Below are 21,079 nucleotides of genomic sequence, written 5' to 3'. Positions count from 1 at the left end.
GGGTCCTGGGATCAAGCCCTGCATTGGGCTCTCTGCTTACTGGGGAGCCTGCTTCTTCCTCTCTCTCTCTCTCTCTCTTTGCCTACTTGTGATCTCTGTCTGTCAAATAAATAAATGTTAAAAAAATAAATAAATAAAATACATAAACTCAACAACAAAAAATCAAATAACCCAATTAAAAATAGGCAAAGGACCTGAATAGATATTTCTCCAAAGAAGACATACAGTGGCCAATAAGCATATAAAATGATGTTCAGTATCACTAATCATAGGGAGATGCAAATCAAAACCATGAGCTACTACTTCACATCCATTAGGATGGCTAGTATTGAAAGAAGGAAGGAAGAGGAAGAATGACAAAATAAGTGTCAGCTGGAATGTAGAGAAATTGGAACCCCTGGCACTGCATGTGGGAATGTAAAGTTGTGTATCCACTGTGGAAAACAGTATGGCAGTTCCTCAAATTATACATAGAATTATCATTTAACCCAGCAATTGCACTTCGGGTATACACCCGCAAGAACTAAAAACAGACACTCCAATGGATATCTGTACATCTGTATTCACAGCAGCATTATTCAGAATCGTGAAAAAGTGGAAACCATCCAAATGTTCATCAACAGATGAATGGATAAACAAAATGTAGTACATCCCCACACAATGGAATATTCTGTCCTTGAAAAGAAATGATATTCTGACACATGCTACAGCATGGATGAACCTTGAAGACATTCTGCTAAGTGAAATAAGCCAGACACAAAAGGTGCTGTATGATTCCACTTACAGGATGTATAATATAGTAATGAAATTCATAAAACCAGAAAGCACAAGAGTGCTTACCACGCCTAGTGGACAGGGACTGAAGAGTTATTGCTTAAGGGGTACAGAGTTTCAGTTTGGGACGATGAAAAGTTCTGGATACATTCCAAGACCCCCAGCAGATACCTGGAACCACAGAGAGTACTGAACCCTATAAGTACTGTCTTTTCATATATATAAGTTAATCTAAAAATTAGGCACAGTAAGAGATTAAAACAGTAACAATAATATACTGTAATTAAGTTATGTGAATGTGGTCTCTATCTCAAAATATTCCACTGTACTTACCCTTCTTGTGATGACGTGAGACAATAAAATGCCTGTCTGATAAGATGCAGTGAGGCAAGTGACATACATAGGCATTGTGAGGTAGTGTTAGGCTACTGCTGACCTGATATGTCAGAAAGATCATCAACTGCTTCTGGACTATGGGTAACTGAAACTGTGGATAAGGGGGTACTACTATACTTAGTAACAGAACTGTATATTTAAAAAGCTAAAAAGGCAAATTATATATATATTTTACCAAAAAAAGGGAAAAACCCCAAGACTTAAAGCAGGAGGTTATGGTCCCCTGACATATACTTCCCATCCCTCAGGTCCATCTTAGCAGGGAATCTTCTTCTATTTTTAGGTATGAGAGACATTAATAAAAGATTTGGAGAAAGCACACTTTAAACATCTAGGATTCTGTACTTCGATCACTTTGCAAGATGGCAGATACTTAATTCTCAAAAGAATCAGATAATCTGGCAATACTGGGTAGACTTTATAGTGAGTCAAGAACTGTGTTATCAAACAGCATGACTCATATTCCAGCTGGTGACAGTCAAGCTCACATCACTAATAGTTGTTATGTGAATGGCCCCAGGAGGCATCTGAATTTCCAACACTAATCTAGAGGTGAAAATCCAAGTTTTCTCATTTCATTACCTGATGGGTTTCAAGAACAAGAGTCATGGACCGGACTGGGCCAAAGCTCTTAAACAGCCTTTTCAGAGCCCTGAGGTTGCAATTTTTGCTAAATGGCCCAGCATAAACAGTCGACATCTCTGTCCACTTGATCCTCATCTATAAGAAAAATAGAATACAGTGAGGAGGTGAATGTGGTAAGAGAATTAAGTCAAATCTAAAGAAAACAGTCAAACCATGGAATAATTCTGCTTTAAGGAACTTCTCACAAACACTCGCTGAATATACAAAAAATTTGTATACAGGGATTTCACAACTGCATTATTTGGAATAGCAAAAATTTATAAAGCACCAATGATGAAAATAATAGGTATATCATAGAGTGGAATACTATATAGCCATTAAAAACACGGGACATTAAATCATGACTGACATGAAAAGATGTACACAATACACTGCTGAACAAAAAAGTTGCCAAATAGTATATGTAGTTTGATTCCCATTTTTTAAAAAAATGTATTTTCTAAAATATTAATAAATACATAGAAAAATCTGGAGAAATATAGAGCAAACTTATTAGAGTATGCATTACCTTCTGTAATGCAGGGAGATTATAACACATTAAATAAATCATCTAGGACGCCTGGGTGGCTCAGTTGGTTAAGCAGCTGCCTTCAGCTCAGGTTATGATCCCAGCGTCCTGGGATCGAGTCCCACATCGGGTTCCTTGCTCGGTGGGGAGCCTGCTTCTCCCTCTGCCTCTGCCTACCACTCTGTCTGCCTGTGCTCGCTCGCTCTCTCTCTCTAACAAATAAATAAATTTAAAAAAAAATTTAAATAAATCATCTAGCACAACTCATTTACTTACCCTCTTATTCATTTCCTCAGTGAGGTTGGGTGAAAAGGGTTCAAAAGAGAACTGGACGATGCTGAAGGGAAATAGGGGAATTTCCACTCTGGCCTGCTCAAGAACCTGCAGAGAACAGGAAAGCCAAATGAGGCCAAATGAGGCAGGTACCTAGTGGCTCCTAGAGGTGAGCCACAATAATATAATAAGGATGCCTTTTTACCCATAGCAAAAAGCAATATGTGGCTGACTTTAAGGTCTGGAAGAAAATGAAAACAGTAGAGTCAGTAAAATGATGTAGGACCCATGCTTTTGGCATTTCGGAAAAGGAGTCTAATAGAACCTTCAAATTACGTCTAAGAAATAAGCTGAATTTCAGTAGAACTCCCAACATTTTATACTGTTAAAGCCTGTTAGTAAAGACAAAGAAGAGGAGGCTTAAAGGACTCTGGGAAGAAATCAAGACACATGGAAGACTTAGATGAAGTACAAACGAAATTACCCCAGAAAGAAAAAGTACAACTAAACGCCAAGATAATGGACACAGGTCACAACTTTAATATTGCACAGCACTTGACTATAGGGAAGAGGGCTGACAGCCTCAGAGAGGTGCTTTTGGGGAAGAATAAGGTATAAAGAGAAGAGATACTGCAGGGAAGGGAAAGAAGGAAACAACACCTCTCCCCCATCCAACCTTGCACAGTGCAACCCAGAAGAAACCTTTCACACTGGTGATTGTCCCTTGGACAGAAGCAGTGTGGACCTTGCATTCAACAATTTGGCTTGTGTTGAGGCTGCCTCAGAGACTAGTTTCTGTCTCACTTGACTCAAAGCACTGTTGGTACTGGAAGCATTGTTTGGAAACTCCTGAAAAGGAGTAATGTCAGCAAGGTCACGGACTAGAAAGCTTCAGGCCCTCATTCTTCCACAGACACCAAGTTAATAGAGAGACCAGAATACCAGTTTGTAAGAACTCTAGAGCCCAGCTGAGAAGCAACAGCACCAAGACCAACAAAAAACCCCACGGAATTCCAGCAAAAGGGAAAGGAAAATATGCAGAGTTTTGTGTGCCCACCTATGTTCCTCCCCTATCCTTCCTACACTCCCTCTGGATGGAAACAAAAGAGGGGGACTCCGCTTCCAATATTATGGCTAGTCTGGGGTTGCCTGAGAGACTAGTTTCTGTCTCACTCAACTAGAGCACCAAAGGGATAGACAGCCTTATTTGGAAGCCACTGAAAACAAATGCAATCATCATAGCACATTAGAGCTGCATTCCATAGGCAGATGCCAAAGGGAGCAAGAGATTATGAGCACTGAGAAGAAAAAGACAAGCTCCTTAGGGAATCTAAAAGTATACAGGCAGGCTCAGAGAACATATATCCTCAAACTGGTTTGAGAGGTCCTGGAACCTCTCAACATCAGTTGATGTTGAGTTCAACATCAGATTTGGTCAGGTAGAAGAAAGAATCAGCAACACAAACATAGATCATTTGAAATCATGGATCAGAGTAAAAAGAAAAAATGAGGAATGTAAGTAGATCCTAAGATGGGACAATGTCAAGACCAATACACATATAATGGGATCCTAGAAGAAGACAGAAAGGGTCAGAGAGCTTATGTGAAGTAATAATGGCTAAAAACTTCCCGAATCTGAGGAAAGAAATGAACACACAAATTCAAGAAGCTCAAAGAACTCCAACCAGGATAACTCTAATAAATCGAAGTAAGCCCACACAAAGACACATTATAATCAAGCTGTCAAAAGTCAAAATCAAGGAGAGAATCTTTAGAGCATCAAGAGAAAAGCAACTCATTACATATTAGGGAACTTCCTTTAAATTATCAGTGGACTTCTCAGCAGAAATCTTACAGGCCATCAGAGTGGCATGATAGATTCAAAGCGTTAAAGGGAAAAAAAAAATCAAGAATACTATAGCTGGCAGAACTCTGCTTCAAAAATGAAGAGGGGCGCCTGGGTGGCTCAGTCCTTAAGTGTCTGCCTTCAGCTCAGGTCATGATCCCAGGGTCCTGGGATTGAGCCCTGCACTGGGCTCGGTGCTCAGTGGGAAGCCTGCTTCTCCCTCTCCCACTCGCCCCGTTTGTGTTCCCTCTCTTACTCTCTCTCTGTGTCAAATAAATAAATAACTTTTAAAAAATTTAAGGAGAAATTAAGATTTTCCCAGATTAAAAAAAAACTGACAAAATTCATTACAACTAGACCTAATCTGCAAGAAATGGTAAGGGAGTCCTTCAAGATGAAAGAACATTAGACAGCAACATGAAGCCACATGAAAACAGTTTCCAGTAAAGATGAACATGTGAACCAATACAGTAACCTCTATGAAGGTAATTTTGGTGTATAAATTCACTTTTAATTCTTATTCAAAATTTAAATGACTCATGAATAACTATATTCCTATGTTAATGAATATACAATCTATATAGATGTGGTTGAGTAATTATTAAATGAATATTTACTTACTCACTTTCATGATCTAATTTACTAGTAACTTTTTCTCTTATTTTTTTTTTTTTTAGTGTAGCTGACACACAATATTACATTAATTTCAGGTATACAACATAGTGATTCAACATCTTTATATAGTTGTGCTATGCCCACTACAAGTGTAGCTACCATCTGTCACCATATAATGGTATTACGGTATCATTTGCTATATTTCCTATGCTGTACCTTTATATGAAAGTGCAATTTAACAAAGGGGGGAAGTGGAGCTTATAAAAGTACAGTTTCTGAATGCACTTGAAATCAAGTTATCAGCTTAAAATAGAATGTATAACTTTAAGATGTTATATGTAATTGCAATAACTAAAAGGAAAATATTTATAGAATACACAAAAGGAAATAGAAAATTATGTCACTACAAAAAAATCAATGGAACATGAAGGAGAACAGTAGAGAGGAAAAGAGGGACAAAAGTTACAAGATATACAGAAACAAAACAGAATGAGTAAGCCCTTCCAATCTAGTGAGCACTTTTAAAAAGTATCAGCAAACTAAATTCAACAGCACATTAAAAAGATCATACATCGATGGGGTGCCTGGGTGGCTCAGTGGATTAAAGCCTCTGCCTTCGGCTCAAGTCATGATCCCAGGGTCCTGGGATCAAGCCCCGCATCAGGCTCTCTGCTCAGTGGGGAGCCTGCTTCCTCCTCTCTCTCTCTCTCTGCCCGCCTCTCCACCTACTTGAGATCTCTGTCAAATAAATAAATAAAATCTTAAAAAAAAAAAAGGATTATACATCATGACCAATGGGATTTATTCCTGGAATTCAAGAATGGTCCAATATATGAAAATCATCCCATGGAATATACCACTTTAATGGAAAGAAGGACAAAAACCACAAGATCATCTCAATTGATGCAGAAAAAGTATGTGACATGATTCAACACTTTTTCATGATAAAAACACTCAACAAACCAGGAACAGAAGGAAACTACCTGCCAGAATAAAGGCCATATATGAAAAGCCCACAGCTAATACATTCAAAGGTGAAGGTCCAGAAGACTTTACTCTAAGACAAACAATGATGGCTGCTCTTGCTACCTCTATTTAACATAGTATTGGGAGTCCTAGCCAGAGCAATTAGGCAAGAAAAAGAAATAAAAAGCATAAACGGGCGCCCGGGTGGCTCAGTGGGTTAAAGCCTCTGCCTTCAGCTCAGGTCATGATCCCAGGGTCCTGGGATCGAGCCCCACACGGGGCTCTCTGCTCAGCAGGGAGACTGCTTCCCACCCCACCCCACCCCACCCTACCCTCAGCACCTGCCTCTCTGCCTACTTGTGATCTCTGTCAAGTGAATAAATAAAATCTTAAAAAAAAAAAAACAAACCCATACAAATTGTAAAGGAAAAAGTAAAACTATCTTTGTTCACCTATGACATGTAGAAAACCCTAAAGATTACACCGAAACAGAACAAATGACTTCTTCAAAGTTTAAGGATATTAAATCAAGACACAAAAATCAATTGTGTTTCTATATACTAAAATGAACAATCAGAAGAGGAAAGTAAGGAGGAAAAAAATCTCGTTTACAAAAGCATCACAAAAGAATAAAATTCTCAGGAATAAACCTAACCAAGGAGATGAAACACTCGTAATGCTAAAAACTACAAAACACCATTGAAAAGAAATTAGAGAACAAGTAGATAGAAACATTCTCCCATTTACAGACAGGAACACAATACTATTAAGATGTTAATGTACCGAAAGCAACCTATAGATTCTTTTCAATCCCCTTTAAAATTCTAATGTCATTTTTTTTTTTTTGCAGAAATAGAAAAAAGTCATAAAATTCTTATAGAATCTCAAATAATTTTTTTTTAAAGATTTTATTTATTTATTTGACAGATACAGATCACAAGTAGTAGGCAGAGAGGCAGAGAGAGAGAGAGGAGAAAGCAGGCTCTCCATGGAGCAGAGAGCCTGATGTGGGGCTTGATCCCAGGACCCTGGGATCATGACCTGAGTCAAAGGAAGAGGCTTTAACCCACTGAGCCACCCAGGCGCCCCTCAAATAATTTTGAAAAGAAGAACAAAGTTGCAGGACACAAGGTTCCTGATCTCTAAACATATTACAAGTTACACTAATCAAAATAGTATGCCACTGGCATAAAGACAGACATACAGACCATGGAACAGAATAGATTTCAGAAATAAACCTTTGTGTATATGGTCAAATGATCTTTGACAAAAGTATTAAGACCATTCAATGAAAAAGCATAGTCTCTTAAAGTGGTACTGGAAAAACTGTATATCCATATGCAAAAGAGGGAAATTGGAACCTTATCTTACATATATATATAAAATTTAACTCAAAATGGTTTAAACACCTAAGAGTAAGATCCTGAACTAGAAAACTCCTAGAAGAAACCATAAAGAAAAAGCTTCATAATTTTGCATCTGGCAATGATTACTTGGGTATGACATCAAAAGCATAGGGAACAAAAGCAAAATAGACAAGTGGGACTACATCAGTTCATCAAAACACACAATCAGCAGAGTGAAAAGGCAACCTATGGAATATGAAAATGTTTGCAAATTGTATATCTGATAGGGAATTAAAATCCAGAATATATAAAGAATACATAGAATATATACATATATATATAAAGAACTCCTAAAATTAACAACGAAAAAACCCAGTTCAAAAATGGAATTGAATAGACATTTCCTAGAAGATTATATACAAATAGCTAACAAATCCAAGAAAAAAAATAGGTTCAACATCACTAATTACCAGATGACAGTGAGATATCAACTCACACCTTTAGGTTAGGATGGTTACTACCAAAAAAGAAGAGATAAAAGTAAAAGTGTTGGCAGAGATTTGGAAAAGCTGGAACTCTTCTTATTATGCACTATTGGTAGGAGTATAAAATCCTACAACCACTATGGTGAACACTACAGTAGGTTCTCAAAAAATTAAAATCTCTTTAAAAAATAACTATTAGTTGCACCTCTGTGGGGCAGTTGGCTGAGCGACTCTTAGATTCAGCTCAGGTCATGATCTCAGGGTCTTGAGACGGAGCCCTACATCAGGCTCCTCACTCAGCACAGAGCCTGCTTAAGACTCTCTCCTTCCTCTTCCTCTGCCCCTCCCCCCACAAAATACATAAATCTTAAAAAAAAAAACCTTAAAATCTTAAAACTTTCAAATCTTAAAAAAAGCAAAATAATAACATGTAAAGTAAAATGAATGATGGCAAAAATAGCACCAAGGCTAGGAGGGGAATAATGCAAATACATAGTTGTAAGGTTCTTATATGTGAAATGGTATAATATCATTATTAAGGTAATTATGGTACTAAGGTAAACTATGATAAGTTAAAGATAGATTATAAATTTTAATGCAATCACTAAGATAACATAACAAAGAATCACAGTTAATACACTTCCAAAGGAGATAAAATAAGATCATAAAAAATACCTCATTAACTCAAAAAAAAAAAAAAAAAGAAATAGAAAAAAAAAAGAGATGGGACAAACAGATATCACAGCAAGATAAGAGACTTAAACCTAACATCATCGAATATTCATATTAAATGCAAATATTCTAAATACGCCACCTAAAAGGCAACAATTGTTGAATTGAATAAAAAAGCAAATCCTGACTGGTCACTATAAGAAACCCACTTTATTTTTTAAATTTTTTTCAAGAAACCCACTTTAAAATAAAAATAAATATAGCAGGTCAACAATAAACAAAAAGAAGCAGAGGGGTTATATTAATACCAAAGGAGAACTCACAATAGTCAGCTAAGCATCTGCCTTCAACTCTGGTCACGACCCTGGGGCCCTGGGATCGGGCTCCCACTCAGTGGGTAGTCTGTTTCTCCCTCTCCCCCTAGTTTGTTCTCTCACTCGCTCACTCTCACGAATGAATAAAATCTTAAAAAAAAAAGAATAGAAAATGTTTCCAGGGATAAAGAAGACCTACTTTAATGATAAAGGAGCCAATGCATCAGGAAAACATAATGCATAATGTTTATATATCTAATAGGAAAGCTTCATTATACATAAAGCAAAATTAATAAAACTCCAAGAATAAACAAATCCATAATTATAGTTGGATATTCCATCTCTCAATAAATTTAAAAGATTCAAGTAATTCAAAGTACATAAGTACATTCTTGGACAATAGTGAATTTAGGAAATCAGGAATAGATCTCAGGAAAATCCCTAATTATTTGGAAAATAAATAGCACACTTCTAAAAAAAACATGAGCCAAAAAAGAAATCAAAAGGAAAATTAAAAAGAATTCTGAACTGAATGAAAATGAAAACACTTTTTAAGTATTTATTTAAACTTATCAATCTTCCTAAGATAAAGCTAAAGTAGAACTCAGACGGAAATTTATAGCTCTAGAATACCTGTAGTAAAAAAGAATGACCTCAGCTAACACTATTGTGGATGCATTAGCCAAAGCATTTAGAAAAAAGAAAATAATTAGGGACATGGGAACTGGAAAAAGAGGAATACAACTATGGTACATAAGCACACTGGAATACCATGGAGCTATAATAAAGAATAAAGAAAATCCTTAATAACCTGGTATGATAATGATTTCTAGATATATTGATAAGGGGAAAAAGCCACTGCCAAAGAGCTTATATAGTATGTTATATAGTATGTTAACCTCTGTGTAATAAAGAGAAATAAAAAATCATATATATATATGCTTTTCTTTACCAAAAAAAAAGCAAATGAAGGATAAAGCAGGTAGTGGGAAGGAATGGGTAAAAGAGATGTATGAGGGAACTGCATTTCTCTGAGTGTAGTTTACAGAGTTTTGGTAGTTTTGCCTTTGGAAGCACATTATGGTTCTATAGATCCCAAAAATAAATCAGCAAAGATGGAAGAGGAGGAAAAAACCTAAAACTGAAAGCAAAATGAGACAAATGAACCCAACTATATTTTCAATATAAAACACAGCTAATCTGAAGGGGAGGAAAAAACCAATCCAAGTAACTTATAAATGAAATCTTCATATACCCAATACTCATTTGTAGATGGGGTGGGGGATAGGGAGGAGAGTGAACTGCAAACCAGATTTTTAACTACAGTGATTTGGGTGCATCAATTCTAAAAGCATTTTGGATATAGTTTAGGTTGGACCAAATGAGTAAATGTTGTTGTTGTGAGCCAGGGTTCCCACACTGGATAAAGAAAGTTACAAACAGAGAATGAGGAAAAAGCAAGGAAGAACCTTATATGAAATGGCTGAAATAAGAGACACATGATTTCTAAAATATGTATATGTGTGTATATTTATGTGTGTGTGTGTGTACATGTATCTGTCATCGACATGCATATATTTCCTAACTGTCTGTTTTAAGGGTTTAGAAGCAAAGACACCCCAGTACCAATATGCATACCCAGTGCCCAGCTCTTGGTTTCTAATACCAAGATGAAACTGAGTATCTTGTGCCAGGGAGGAAGAAAATGCTCAAAAAAATTATGAGTCCATGTCACAAGGACAAAGGAGCCAACTTGAAGGGGCTACCATTAGCAAAATCTGTGAAGTTTGAAAACTAAAACAATTTAAAATATGTTTTATATAAACATATTTATATAAAACATTTTACTATAAAAATGAAAATTATATACATTTTTAGCAGCATACTTTCTTAAATATATTTTATTCATAGAACTTTTATAGTATCAAAATCAGAAAACTTAGAGAAGGAAACAGCAAAGTAATTTGTGGCCCTTAATTTTAGCTGGCTCATTTTGCTATTTTTACATTTAATGTTTGAATTTGTGCACATGCACACCAATTTCTTTAGAAAGCTTTCCTGTTTACATCTCAGACTTTCCTTCTTCCTGAAATGCATCATTTTAAAAATTTTTAGTAGGGTTTTTTGGGATAAAATGTTCTTCTTTATCTGAAAAGATACTTCTTCCACTTTCATTTTGATACAGTTTTGCTGGGTAGACTTTTCTAAGTTGAAAGTCACCTTCTGTTGGTACTCTGAAGATATGCTTTCACTGTCCTCTGATTCCTACTGTTGCTGTTGAGAAATTGGCTTGTTGCTCTTTGAAGGTGATCTTTTCTCTGGCTTGCTACCAATATATCTGTTTGGGAGGTAATAAATACAATTTCCCTGCAATATGTCTAAATGTGATTTCTTTCTTTTTTCTAATGTGATTTCTTATTATATTTATCCTGCTTATAATTCACTTAGCCTCCTGAACCTGTGTTCACATAGCTCTGGTTAGTGGAAGAGGTATCCTTTCTCCTGTTCAAGAGACATTAATCAATGGGATGTCACTTCTTCTGCCTTCTTAGCAATTCTTTATTGTTATTTACATTCTATTCTGTATCTTCAACTCTCCCTCTCTCCCGGCTCTTTCCTTGGAGGCTTCTAGCACTTCCTTTGGGAAAATGAAAATAGTAAAAAAAGGATGGAGGTAATAAAGGTCGCTGACATATTCCACTTAAGGAGGTCCCCTCAGCTCCAGCCCTTAAGCAGAATCTCCAAACTCAAATGCATCCTCAGCCGAAGTATTCCATGCTGACAGATATCTTGCTTCCCACAAAAAATCAGGACTCTTGCTTATAGAGTGCTGAGTAACAATTAGTAAGTACGAAGGAAGTGCTAGAGCTGGAAACCATCATCGTGCAACCATTACATAGGAATCAAAAATTTTTGCTAAATATAAGAGGGGAAGTTTTGAAGAAAAGCAGGGTATGTGCTTTCCTTAAATTATCTCCTCATATTACTTATTAGAACTAAGGAACAAAAGCAGTAAATCTGTTGTGGAGAAAGCAGACAGTATCTTGCTAAGGTCATCAAAATAAACAGTACAAAATAAAGGACAGATGGACAACATGTGCTCTGAATGTGATGCCCTGAAAAGGAAATATAACTTACAAGTAGTTTGGTAAAGAATGCATAACCTGTGTCTAATCATGGGGAAACAAACCCATAATGAGGAACATTCTGGATGGGGTGACATGCAACATGTATTACTTAAAAATTACTATGAAAGACAAAGAAAGGTCGAGAGATATGTCCAGATTAAAGGGAACTAAAAATATAGGACAACTAAATGCAATATGTGACCCTAGTATGTACTGCTCTGAAGGAAAAAGAAATGCTAACGGACATTATTGGGTCAACTAAGAAAATTGGAATACAGATGAAATTACAGAAAGGTACTGTAACAATATTAACTTTATAGAAGTTTATTATGGTTATGTAAGAGAATATTTCTATTCTCAGGAAATATACATTGAAGGATCTAGAGGAAAATGACCAATGATCTATGACGTAATCAAATGGTTTAAAAAATAAAATATCATATAGAAAGAGGAAGATAGAAACAGCAAAGAGAGCATAAGCATGCCCGCATACACACAGATAGAGCAAATGGGGCAGAACATCAACAGATGATGAATATAGATAGAAGGTATATACTACCATTCACACAAACCTTCTGTTAAGTTTGAAATTCTTTCCAGATAAAACTAAAATACATACGTACATACATATATAAATCTGAACAAGATGACCTAAGTTCGTGCTGCAATACATCCCTTCAACTTTACACATAGAGCAATAATAGATAAAATTTAAGAACAGAAAACCAAAAAATTGAAGTTAGGCTAAAACTAAGATAAACATCTATATAAGTTAGAAGAAGAACAGAAATTCAAAGTGGTATGGAAATACCAAAGGTGGGGTCTACAAGCAGACACTGGCAGCTGACAGTTCTGCTCCTGTGGGGTAACTGGGAATAAAAGTGCTCCTTATAAGATGTGAGACAAAAACCAGACTTGATAATGGTAGCCAGGGTTGTTGATGAAAAAAAGCTTGCTGCTTAGTATGAATTGCAAAGGGCTACATTCCCCTTTGCTTTGAGCATAATCTTCAAAGAGACAGCAGGTCACTCACCTCTTTATTTGAAAGGCACTTAATAGTTTGACAGTTTCTGGCAGAACAAAGTTCACTAGTTTCCGCTTCCCGGGTCAAGAAAAGGAGCTTCTGACCCATTAAGTCCAAGCATTCCAAAACACTGTTAAGAAGTATAAGAGATCAGGAAAGAACAACAATTTTCCCTAACCTGAGATTTACTTCTCTGTACTTGCACTAAATAAGGTGGCTACTAGCAACATGTGGCTATTTAAATTAAGATTAATATAAAATAAAATTACAATTCAGTTCCTCAATACACATTAGTCACACATACTGTACTGTGTGGACCTTACTGGACAGCACAGACCTAAAACAATTCCATCACTGCAAAAGTCATAATGGACAGTATTGCTCTATATTTAGGGGAAGGACAGATAAACACGAAAAATACTCAAAGCTCTCTAACCAGTTTATACTCTAAGGCTCTGATACATTTATTATGGTGTGGTGATCAACTCCCTCCAGGCCTGTTTTTTGTTTTTCCCTAATCTTGGCAATACACTAAGGCTATAGTTGATTCTTCTAATCAAAATACCCAGGAGTCTATCATCTTGCCTAATGCTACTGAATTCACTACATTTCAATGTCTTCCTTTTTGGTAAAAGAGTTATTTTAAGACCAGTCACTACATTTAGAAAATAAGAAAAATAAATAGGTACTATTTAGGGTGGAAGGTGGTATTTTTCCCTCCATGGTTTTTGTGACGGTAGAATGTTACTCATATGATTGGTAAATAATTTTCAATAGACTCAAAAAAGGGGGAAAAATTTTGCAGGTTGTCTAAATAAGAAACCAGATATTCTTGTTTTTGTTCTTGTTTAGAACTGAAAAATATTACCTTGTATTTGGCTGATAAACTATTTCTGCTGTATTTTTCAGCTCTTGGCCTGTTGCTAGCAATTCTTGGTGACTAGCTACTGCCTCCAGATTTAGTTCTGCAATCTTGAAGAAAATAAAGTGGTAAAAATCATCTAATTTCCTGCAAAGCATTTGAGGTTTGAAAAACAAAACACCACAAAGCAAAAAAAATCCAAGAAAAACTCACTCAAGTGGTGTTCTCTACTTCTGTAGACAGTGGCTTTGCCATTGCCATAGTCCCAGGCTGGCTTCAATAGCTACCAGATGGTTTCTGACCGCTTAGCCAAGAATGACAATCTGTTACCAGCTGCTGATGTTGTTACATGAATATGGGAAAGGGCCAAGTAGGGCTAAGTATAAAGGGATGGCAATTCTGGCTCATCACTGATCCCACAGTCAGTCACTTAAAATTTACTTCTTTGTGAACATGCCATTTTTGGAAATTATAAAAGAATGGCTTTTATAGCAACAACAAAGAAAGACCTTTTATTGGTTTAATACAAAACCAGTTTATTCTTCTTCCATAAAGTGGGAGACCACTTGGGAGTTGCAATGCAGAGAGTGAGATACAAACTACTATCATTATTTATACATATATGTTATAAGACATTTTAGAATGTCTTTCTACCACTGTGACACAAAATACTATTCTGGATCCTTAGGATTCTACACAGACTACAATGTATTTCACAGTGGAGTTATGATAGAACATATCATGCAATGGGACAACCTAGTAAGTCAGAATGCGTTGTAACAAGGTATGTAAGAAACTGTCTCCTTCAAGGTTTCCCTCATGTGCTGTCCTAACCTACACTCACTGAACTGCTGCTGAAACAACGGCATGCTCCCCCACCCCAAAAGAGCAAAATCTATGTAGATCTTTCATAATTATTATTACAATTATCAGCATACAATGAGCCACACATTATAGTGCTTAATATATTCAAGGCACTGTACTACTGTACTAACAGCTTTATATAAGATACCTCATTTACCCACACCAATATCCCACAGAAATGTTTCCATTTTACAGATGTAGTAACTGAATTTCTTTAGAGAAATTGACCCAGATTATGTAGCTAAACATAGTACTATCTTTTTTTTAAGATTTTAAAGTAATCTCTATATCCAGCATGTGGCTCAGACTCACAACCCCCAGAGATCAAGAGTTACATGCTCCACTGACTGAACAAGGCAGGTGCCCCATACCATCTTTATTTAAAAACAGATATGCCCAATTTCATAGATTACATACTTAACTACTACATTATGCCAGTCATACAGGTCTTAATTCCGAATGCTCAGCTTGAATTACACTCCTATTTTTTTTTTAAAGAAAGGTAACAACAGGAAATGATATCTGTGACTATCTGTTCTAGTCTCATAATTTTAAGAAAAGCAAACATACAGGTCAAATATACTAACCTTCCTTGGGCCATACTTAAGGAAATACCGAGCCAATTCAAGGGTTGTTCTAGCATCTTCTGTGGCATCATGACCAAGCCTATCTGGACATTGTATATCCTTCCTGGAAAGTGAAGATAAAACTGACATACTCAACAGCATTTTCAATGATTGGTTCTCTCAACCACCTCTAATATTCTGGTTATATGTAAAATTTCAGCAATCTGATAATCAGATTTTATCACAACAATCAAGATTACTTTATTCCTAAATGCCAGGAGAGTACATGAAGTGAGAAGCACTGGTGATGCACAATGATCAGGAATGGCTTTGTCTATAACAAGCATATCATCTGGACAAAAGGCTATCCAATAAAGTCTCTGGCCACTCCCCAGCCAACCCTTTTGCCTCATTCTTTCAGATGTAACCACTATTTAAAGTTACCTTCCCGAAATTTTATATTTGCATGCAAGAGTCTATAGGTACTTAAATTTTTTCTTGGTCATTTTCAAAAACCTTAAAAAAGTACAAATGTTTGTGTCTATAAACTTATCTAAATCTAATCTGTATCATACTGATATCTAGGCATATACAGATCTTCTTCTGCATCTCCATTTTATTCTCAGTAGTACTTTAAGAGGTTTCCTTATTAGCACATATAGACACATCACATTCTTTTAACAATAACAAAGTATTCAATAATACAGATAAACTTAATTTATTTAACCACTCCTAGAGAATATTTGCAGTTTTTGGCTGTTTTAAACCATAGTATAATGAACATCCTTGTACACATGTGTTTGTGCATAATAGGATACATTCAATATAGGAACATTATGTCTTCAAATTCTGGTTAACTTTTCAGATAGTTCTGTCTAGTTTATCCATCAATTCTTCAGATTGCATGTAAACCCCTTCTGTATTCCCATAATTTCTTTATCTCTGAATCCTACTTCTCTGGAATTGGGATCCCAGGATTCACAAGAAATGAAAGGAATGTTTACAGACATTAAGAGGGAGAACAGAGACCCTGAATTTTGCAATATGCATTAAATAAGAAATTATATGTCAACTTACAGGCAACTTGTCAGGACAGTGTTATAATATACAAACAACCTACCCCAAAACAGCTTTGGCTAAGAACTTTAGCTTAAATCTTCTGCCCTGCTCTCTGACATAAAGCAATGATGTATCAATAACATATGGATGTATCATCTGAGGAGGAAAGAGAACAGAATGAGTAGCATCCTATGTTAAAGGAAAAAACAAGTGGACTGGGGGAATAGAAGAACCCAAGACTTTAGATTTGAAATGAATGGAAAAGGCATATAAACTGGAAAAACTAAATCAGATACTCACTTTCAGTGCTCTGAGATCCAAGTCTAAGGAATGGCCCACTAACACAGCATCAGGAGGAAGCAGTGCTTTTAAATGTCTCTGTACATCTTTAAGTTTGGTTGTCACTGGATTAAGAATCTTCTTTGTGATTCCCGAAAAGCTTTCAAAAAAAACCAGAAATGGACAGGTCAGGGTATTAATAGGTTTTCCTTCCTGGAAAGTCATTTCAAAAAGAGTATTTTTAAAAACTAATATATGCTCAGTGTAAAAAGGTTGAAAATACAGATAAGAGGAAATTTAAAATAACCCAAAATCCCATGACCCAGAGATGATCACTGTTTACATTTTAGTAAATATCCTTTCATATTTTTTGATACATATATTCATGTGTGTGTGTGGACAGATTTACTTTAAAGATTTACTTGAGAGAGAAAAGAGAACCAGAAAGAGAGAGAGAGAGAAAATCCTCAAGCAGACTCCCCACTGAGTGCGAAGCCTGAAGCCAGGCTCCATCCCAAGACCCTGAGACCATGACCTAAGTTGAAATCAAGAGTCGGATGCTTAACTAAACGAGCCACCCAGGCATGCCCATGTATATATTTTATTTTTATAAAAATGCGATCATAATGCATGTTATTTTTTAACATGATTTTATCATTTGCCATATATCATTAACAAGTTTTCACATCACTAAATCTATTTCAACACATCCTTTTAAATGGTTAGAGTATTCCATTATGTGGAATTTCACATAGTTTAACCAATCCCCTACTTTCAGATGTTTATATTCCCATATTTTTGAAATATTGTGACAAACATGCTTATATATACATCTTTGCCACAAATGACTGTTCCCTAAGAATACTAATTAGGTCTATTAATAAGACAATCTTTATCACTATCATGGCTTCTCTGTGCCTAAAGAAAGCATAAATCTACAGATGCAACTTCAAGAGTAATGTCTTATTAGCTCTTCTTTGCCTAATCACTATAATATGTATATTCTGAAATTATAATCTTTAAAAAGACTTAAAATTTTCAGCTTCAAATTTCTATTATGGAAAAACTTTGTTTTGTTTTGATTTTTCAGGTCAAGGTAGCTTAAGCTCTAAATCATTTGACTGCCAAATGGTGATTTGAAGATTTTTCAAATGAGGTCTTATCAGAGAGCAAAACTCCAGCTGTTTGGCAGTCACTACATAATGATTCCAACTGGGAGACTAGACCAGGAAGATCTGCTTACTTAAGGGCTGACTTAAGGAAGACTAGGGAGCAAGAAGGGTTAAAGAGCTTGATGCAATGACATTGTGCAATTTCAGTTTTGAAATTTACAGTTGTGCTACTCCAACCTTGTCTTTGATAACACAGATGTAGATAATACCTAAACAAACAGAAGCCATAAACTATTCCTGCTGTCACATTACACTCTAGTCTGCCAGTGCTAGGGAGGGCAGAAGGCAAGGTGAAAAATACCTGGTAAGGTAGTCCAGAATCTTGTTGTCAGGTTTAACAAGTTCATCCATTACACAGCAGCCTCCTTCAGCAACCAGTGAGATGCGGGTTAGCTCTCTCCCCTTGGATGTGAGGCACTGAAAGACCAGGCCATTGTCAGACTGCTGAACTGTGGAAGCTCTTGCTTGCTCTCCTTATTCACAGTATCTCAACTGCCATGAACTGTAATCTACTGGGGTCCCAGTAACAATGGCACAGCCTTTGCTAACTAGAGAGCCCAGTATGAATGAAATTAAAGCTAGAGACTGCTGAACATTTCATCTAATTGCTCTGAAAAGGATGTGCTCAAGGAAGATGGATGGAAATAACATCATTCATCATCTTACCCTTTATTGTTTATGACATCCCCGTATTAGCTGAGTACCACAAGAAAGTAATTTTTAATTAGTGCATCTAATGCAATACTTAGCATTCTACATACACCACCTCATAGTAACATGATGAGGTATCTCTCTTATTTCCCCCACTTCACAGACAGAGAAGTTGAGAATGAGAGGTTACAGAATTTGTCCAAGGTGACAACACCAATAGCCAAGACCAGATACATACACACTCCGACATGAGACTTGAAAACTTTAGCTCTTAGCCACTCTGTTAAGAAATCAGAGACTGGTACCTGAGTACTGATAGGGGATGCCCTGTCTTTGAAAGGAGACTTACTAATGAGACAAAGTAAAACATAAAGGGAACTTGAGGGAAATCCTACTTCTTTTCTTTTCTTTTTTAAAGATTTTATTTATTTATTTGACAGAGAGAGATCACAAGTAGGCAGAGAGGCAGGCAGAGAGAGAGGGAAGCAGGCTCCCTGCTGAGCAGAAAGCCCAATGCAAGACTCGATCCCAGGACCCTGAGATCATGACCTGAGCTGAAGGCAGCAGCTTAACCCACTGAGCCACCCAGGCGCCTGAGGGAAATCCTACTTCTGATCTTAAATGTGTAAAACTAGCCAAACCCATGGTAATTGAGTCAAAGTCTTTAGGGGAACAATAACAAAACACCTGTTCAAAAGACAGAAAGAGTAAACTTACGTAATTGACAGAGATTTGATTAAACATAACTAGTTAGGAAACTTATGTGATACTTCTTTTTTTTTTCTTTTTTGTGATATTTATTCTTGATCCTGGAACAAATATCCAAGTTTTCTAAAAATGTGAGTAAAAGGGTCTACTTTCAGTTATTTAAACCAAAATAGTGGAACTAAATGCACTGGTTCACTGGTGCATTAGACTCAAGAAATCATCTATTAGACTCTAGTTTGTAACCTTCCAGTTGAAACATTAAAAGTAGTACTTACCATTTCACAGTCAAGTCCAAAGAGAGGACTGCTGTCTGTCACAGAGCCATTACATTTGGTAGGTACAAAGTTTTCACAGTCAGGAAAACCTAGGAGGAAAAGAAATTAAAAATCTGCCTTTAAAACTAGAGAAGATAAACATCACTTTTAGATTCATTCACCAAGGGAAAACTGAAATACCACATTTGCTGGACACCTTCTCTGTTAGACACTTGAAATATAAAAATTATATGAGAGACAATGTTGGTCTTCATTTCTCCATCTGCTCATTTTTATACTCTTGGAGAATACTACAGGCTGCCCTTATAGGGGATAATAGGGCCTAGACATCTTGGCAGTTACCAAGTAACAATTTTTCCTCCATATGAGGAAAGAGATTATAACTAAATTGTAGCTAGGGCGTCTGGCTAGCTCAGTCAGTTAAACACCTAACTCGATTTGGGCTCAGGTTATGATCTCAGGATTGTGAGATCAAACCCTGCATTGGGCTCCACACTGGATGTGGAGCGTGCTTAAGTTTCTCTCTGTCCCTCCTCCTGTGTGCACACACACTCTCTCTCTTTCTAAAAAAACCAAACCAAAAAAATAAAAAACACCTAAATTTTGGCTAAATCCCAAGTCACTGGGCCTTTTCATGTAGGCACTAAAGGAGGATGAATAAAGTCTGCAGAAACTACATGTAGTATCTTTCCTTCCTAAATAAAGAAAAAGTAGGAACAAAATTCCACCGCAGTAGAGATCTAAAAGGATTTCACTGTAAGCAGGGAGTAATATCCACCATGTATACCCCTGCACCCAACTCTATCCTTGAGACTTCCCTGAGATCTTTACTCAGAAACATGCTTGCATTTTTTTGGAATCACAGACTGAAAATTCCCTATAGGAATACACCTATAGGCTTAAGGTACCCCCTCCATTGTGTACCCTTAGTTAATAACAAGGAGCATTCAGCTCAGAGTTCCCAGTGTTTGAACCATTGAAGATTCCTACCTTCAGACAGAGGCTTAAACAGTAAAAATACCTAGATCTTGTGTGACAAGAAACAAAGTACAGTGTGAGAAACTTTGACCAGTTTCTATGTCATAGTACCTCAAAACTGCCAACTAATTACACAAATAAAAGAATCAAAACATGGTCTAGATCAGAAAAGAGAGGCATCCCCAAATCTGGGAGACATTATTTCTTGCTGCTTTTATCTAGATGATTAGTAGTAATAATAATAAACAATAACTTTTCAAATGTACTATGTGCCACCCACCATGCTAAGTACTTTTGTATACATTAACTCATTTAATCCCCATGGCAATCCATGATATATGAGCTATTAACTGCATTTTACAGAGAATATATGAAAAGATATTCAACATCATCAGCCATTAGAGAAATAGAAATTGAAATCATGAGATACTGCCTCACACCACCTTAATGGATACAATAAAAAAGACAGAATAACAAGTTGTTCATAAGAATGTACAGAAACTGAAACCCTTATACATTGCTGGAGGGAATGTAAAATGATGCAGCTGCTCCGGAAAAAGTCTGATAGTTCTTCAGAAACAATTACCATATGACCCAGCAATTCTATACCTATATACATACTTTCCCAAAATGAAAACAGATGTCCACAAAAAAACTTGTACCTGAATGTTCA

The 21,079-nt window shown here is 36.3% G+C and overlaps 1 protein-coding gene across 1 annotated transcript in view; it reads right to left on the bottom strand.

Annotated features, from left to right (window-relative positions):
• Positions 1–21,079, bottom strand: part of REXO5 (RNA exonuclease 5) — a 38,528-nt gene that overhangs the window by 4,977 nt on the left and 12,472 nt on the right. The window contains exons 7-15 of the mRNA XM_080829981.1: positions 19,429–19,517; positions 18,096–18,211; positions 16,644–16,782; positions 16,405–16,499; positions 15,306–15,408; positions 13,861–13,964; positions 13,002–13,122; positions 2,600–2,704; positions 1,753–1,890 (exon numbers count right to left, since the gene is read on the bottom strand). Coding sequence (XP_080686107.1) covers positions 1,753–1,890; positions 2,600–2,704; positions 13,002–13,122; positions 13,861–13,964; positions 15,306–15,408; positions 16,405–16,499; positions 16,644–16,782; positions 18,096–18,211; positions 19,429–19,517 — 1,010 coding nt within the window. The remainder of the gene's footprint in view (positions 1–1,752; positions 1,891–2,599; positions 2,705–13,001; positions 13,123–13,860; positions 13,965–15,305; positions 15,409–16,404; positions 16,500–16,643; positions 16,783–18,095; positions 18,212–19,428; positions 19,518–21,079) is intronic.

The sequence above is a fragment of the Martes martes genome (genome assembly GCF_963455335.1).
Source record: "Martes martes genome assembly, chromosome: 18".
Classification (NCBI taxonomy): Eukaryota; Metazoa; Chordata; class Mammalia; order Carnivora; family Mustelidae; genus Martes; species Martes martes.
This window is presented reverse-complemented; position numbering and strand designations above follow the sequence as displayed.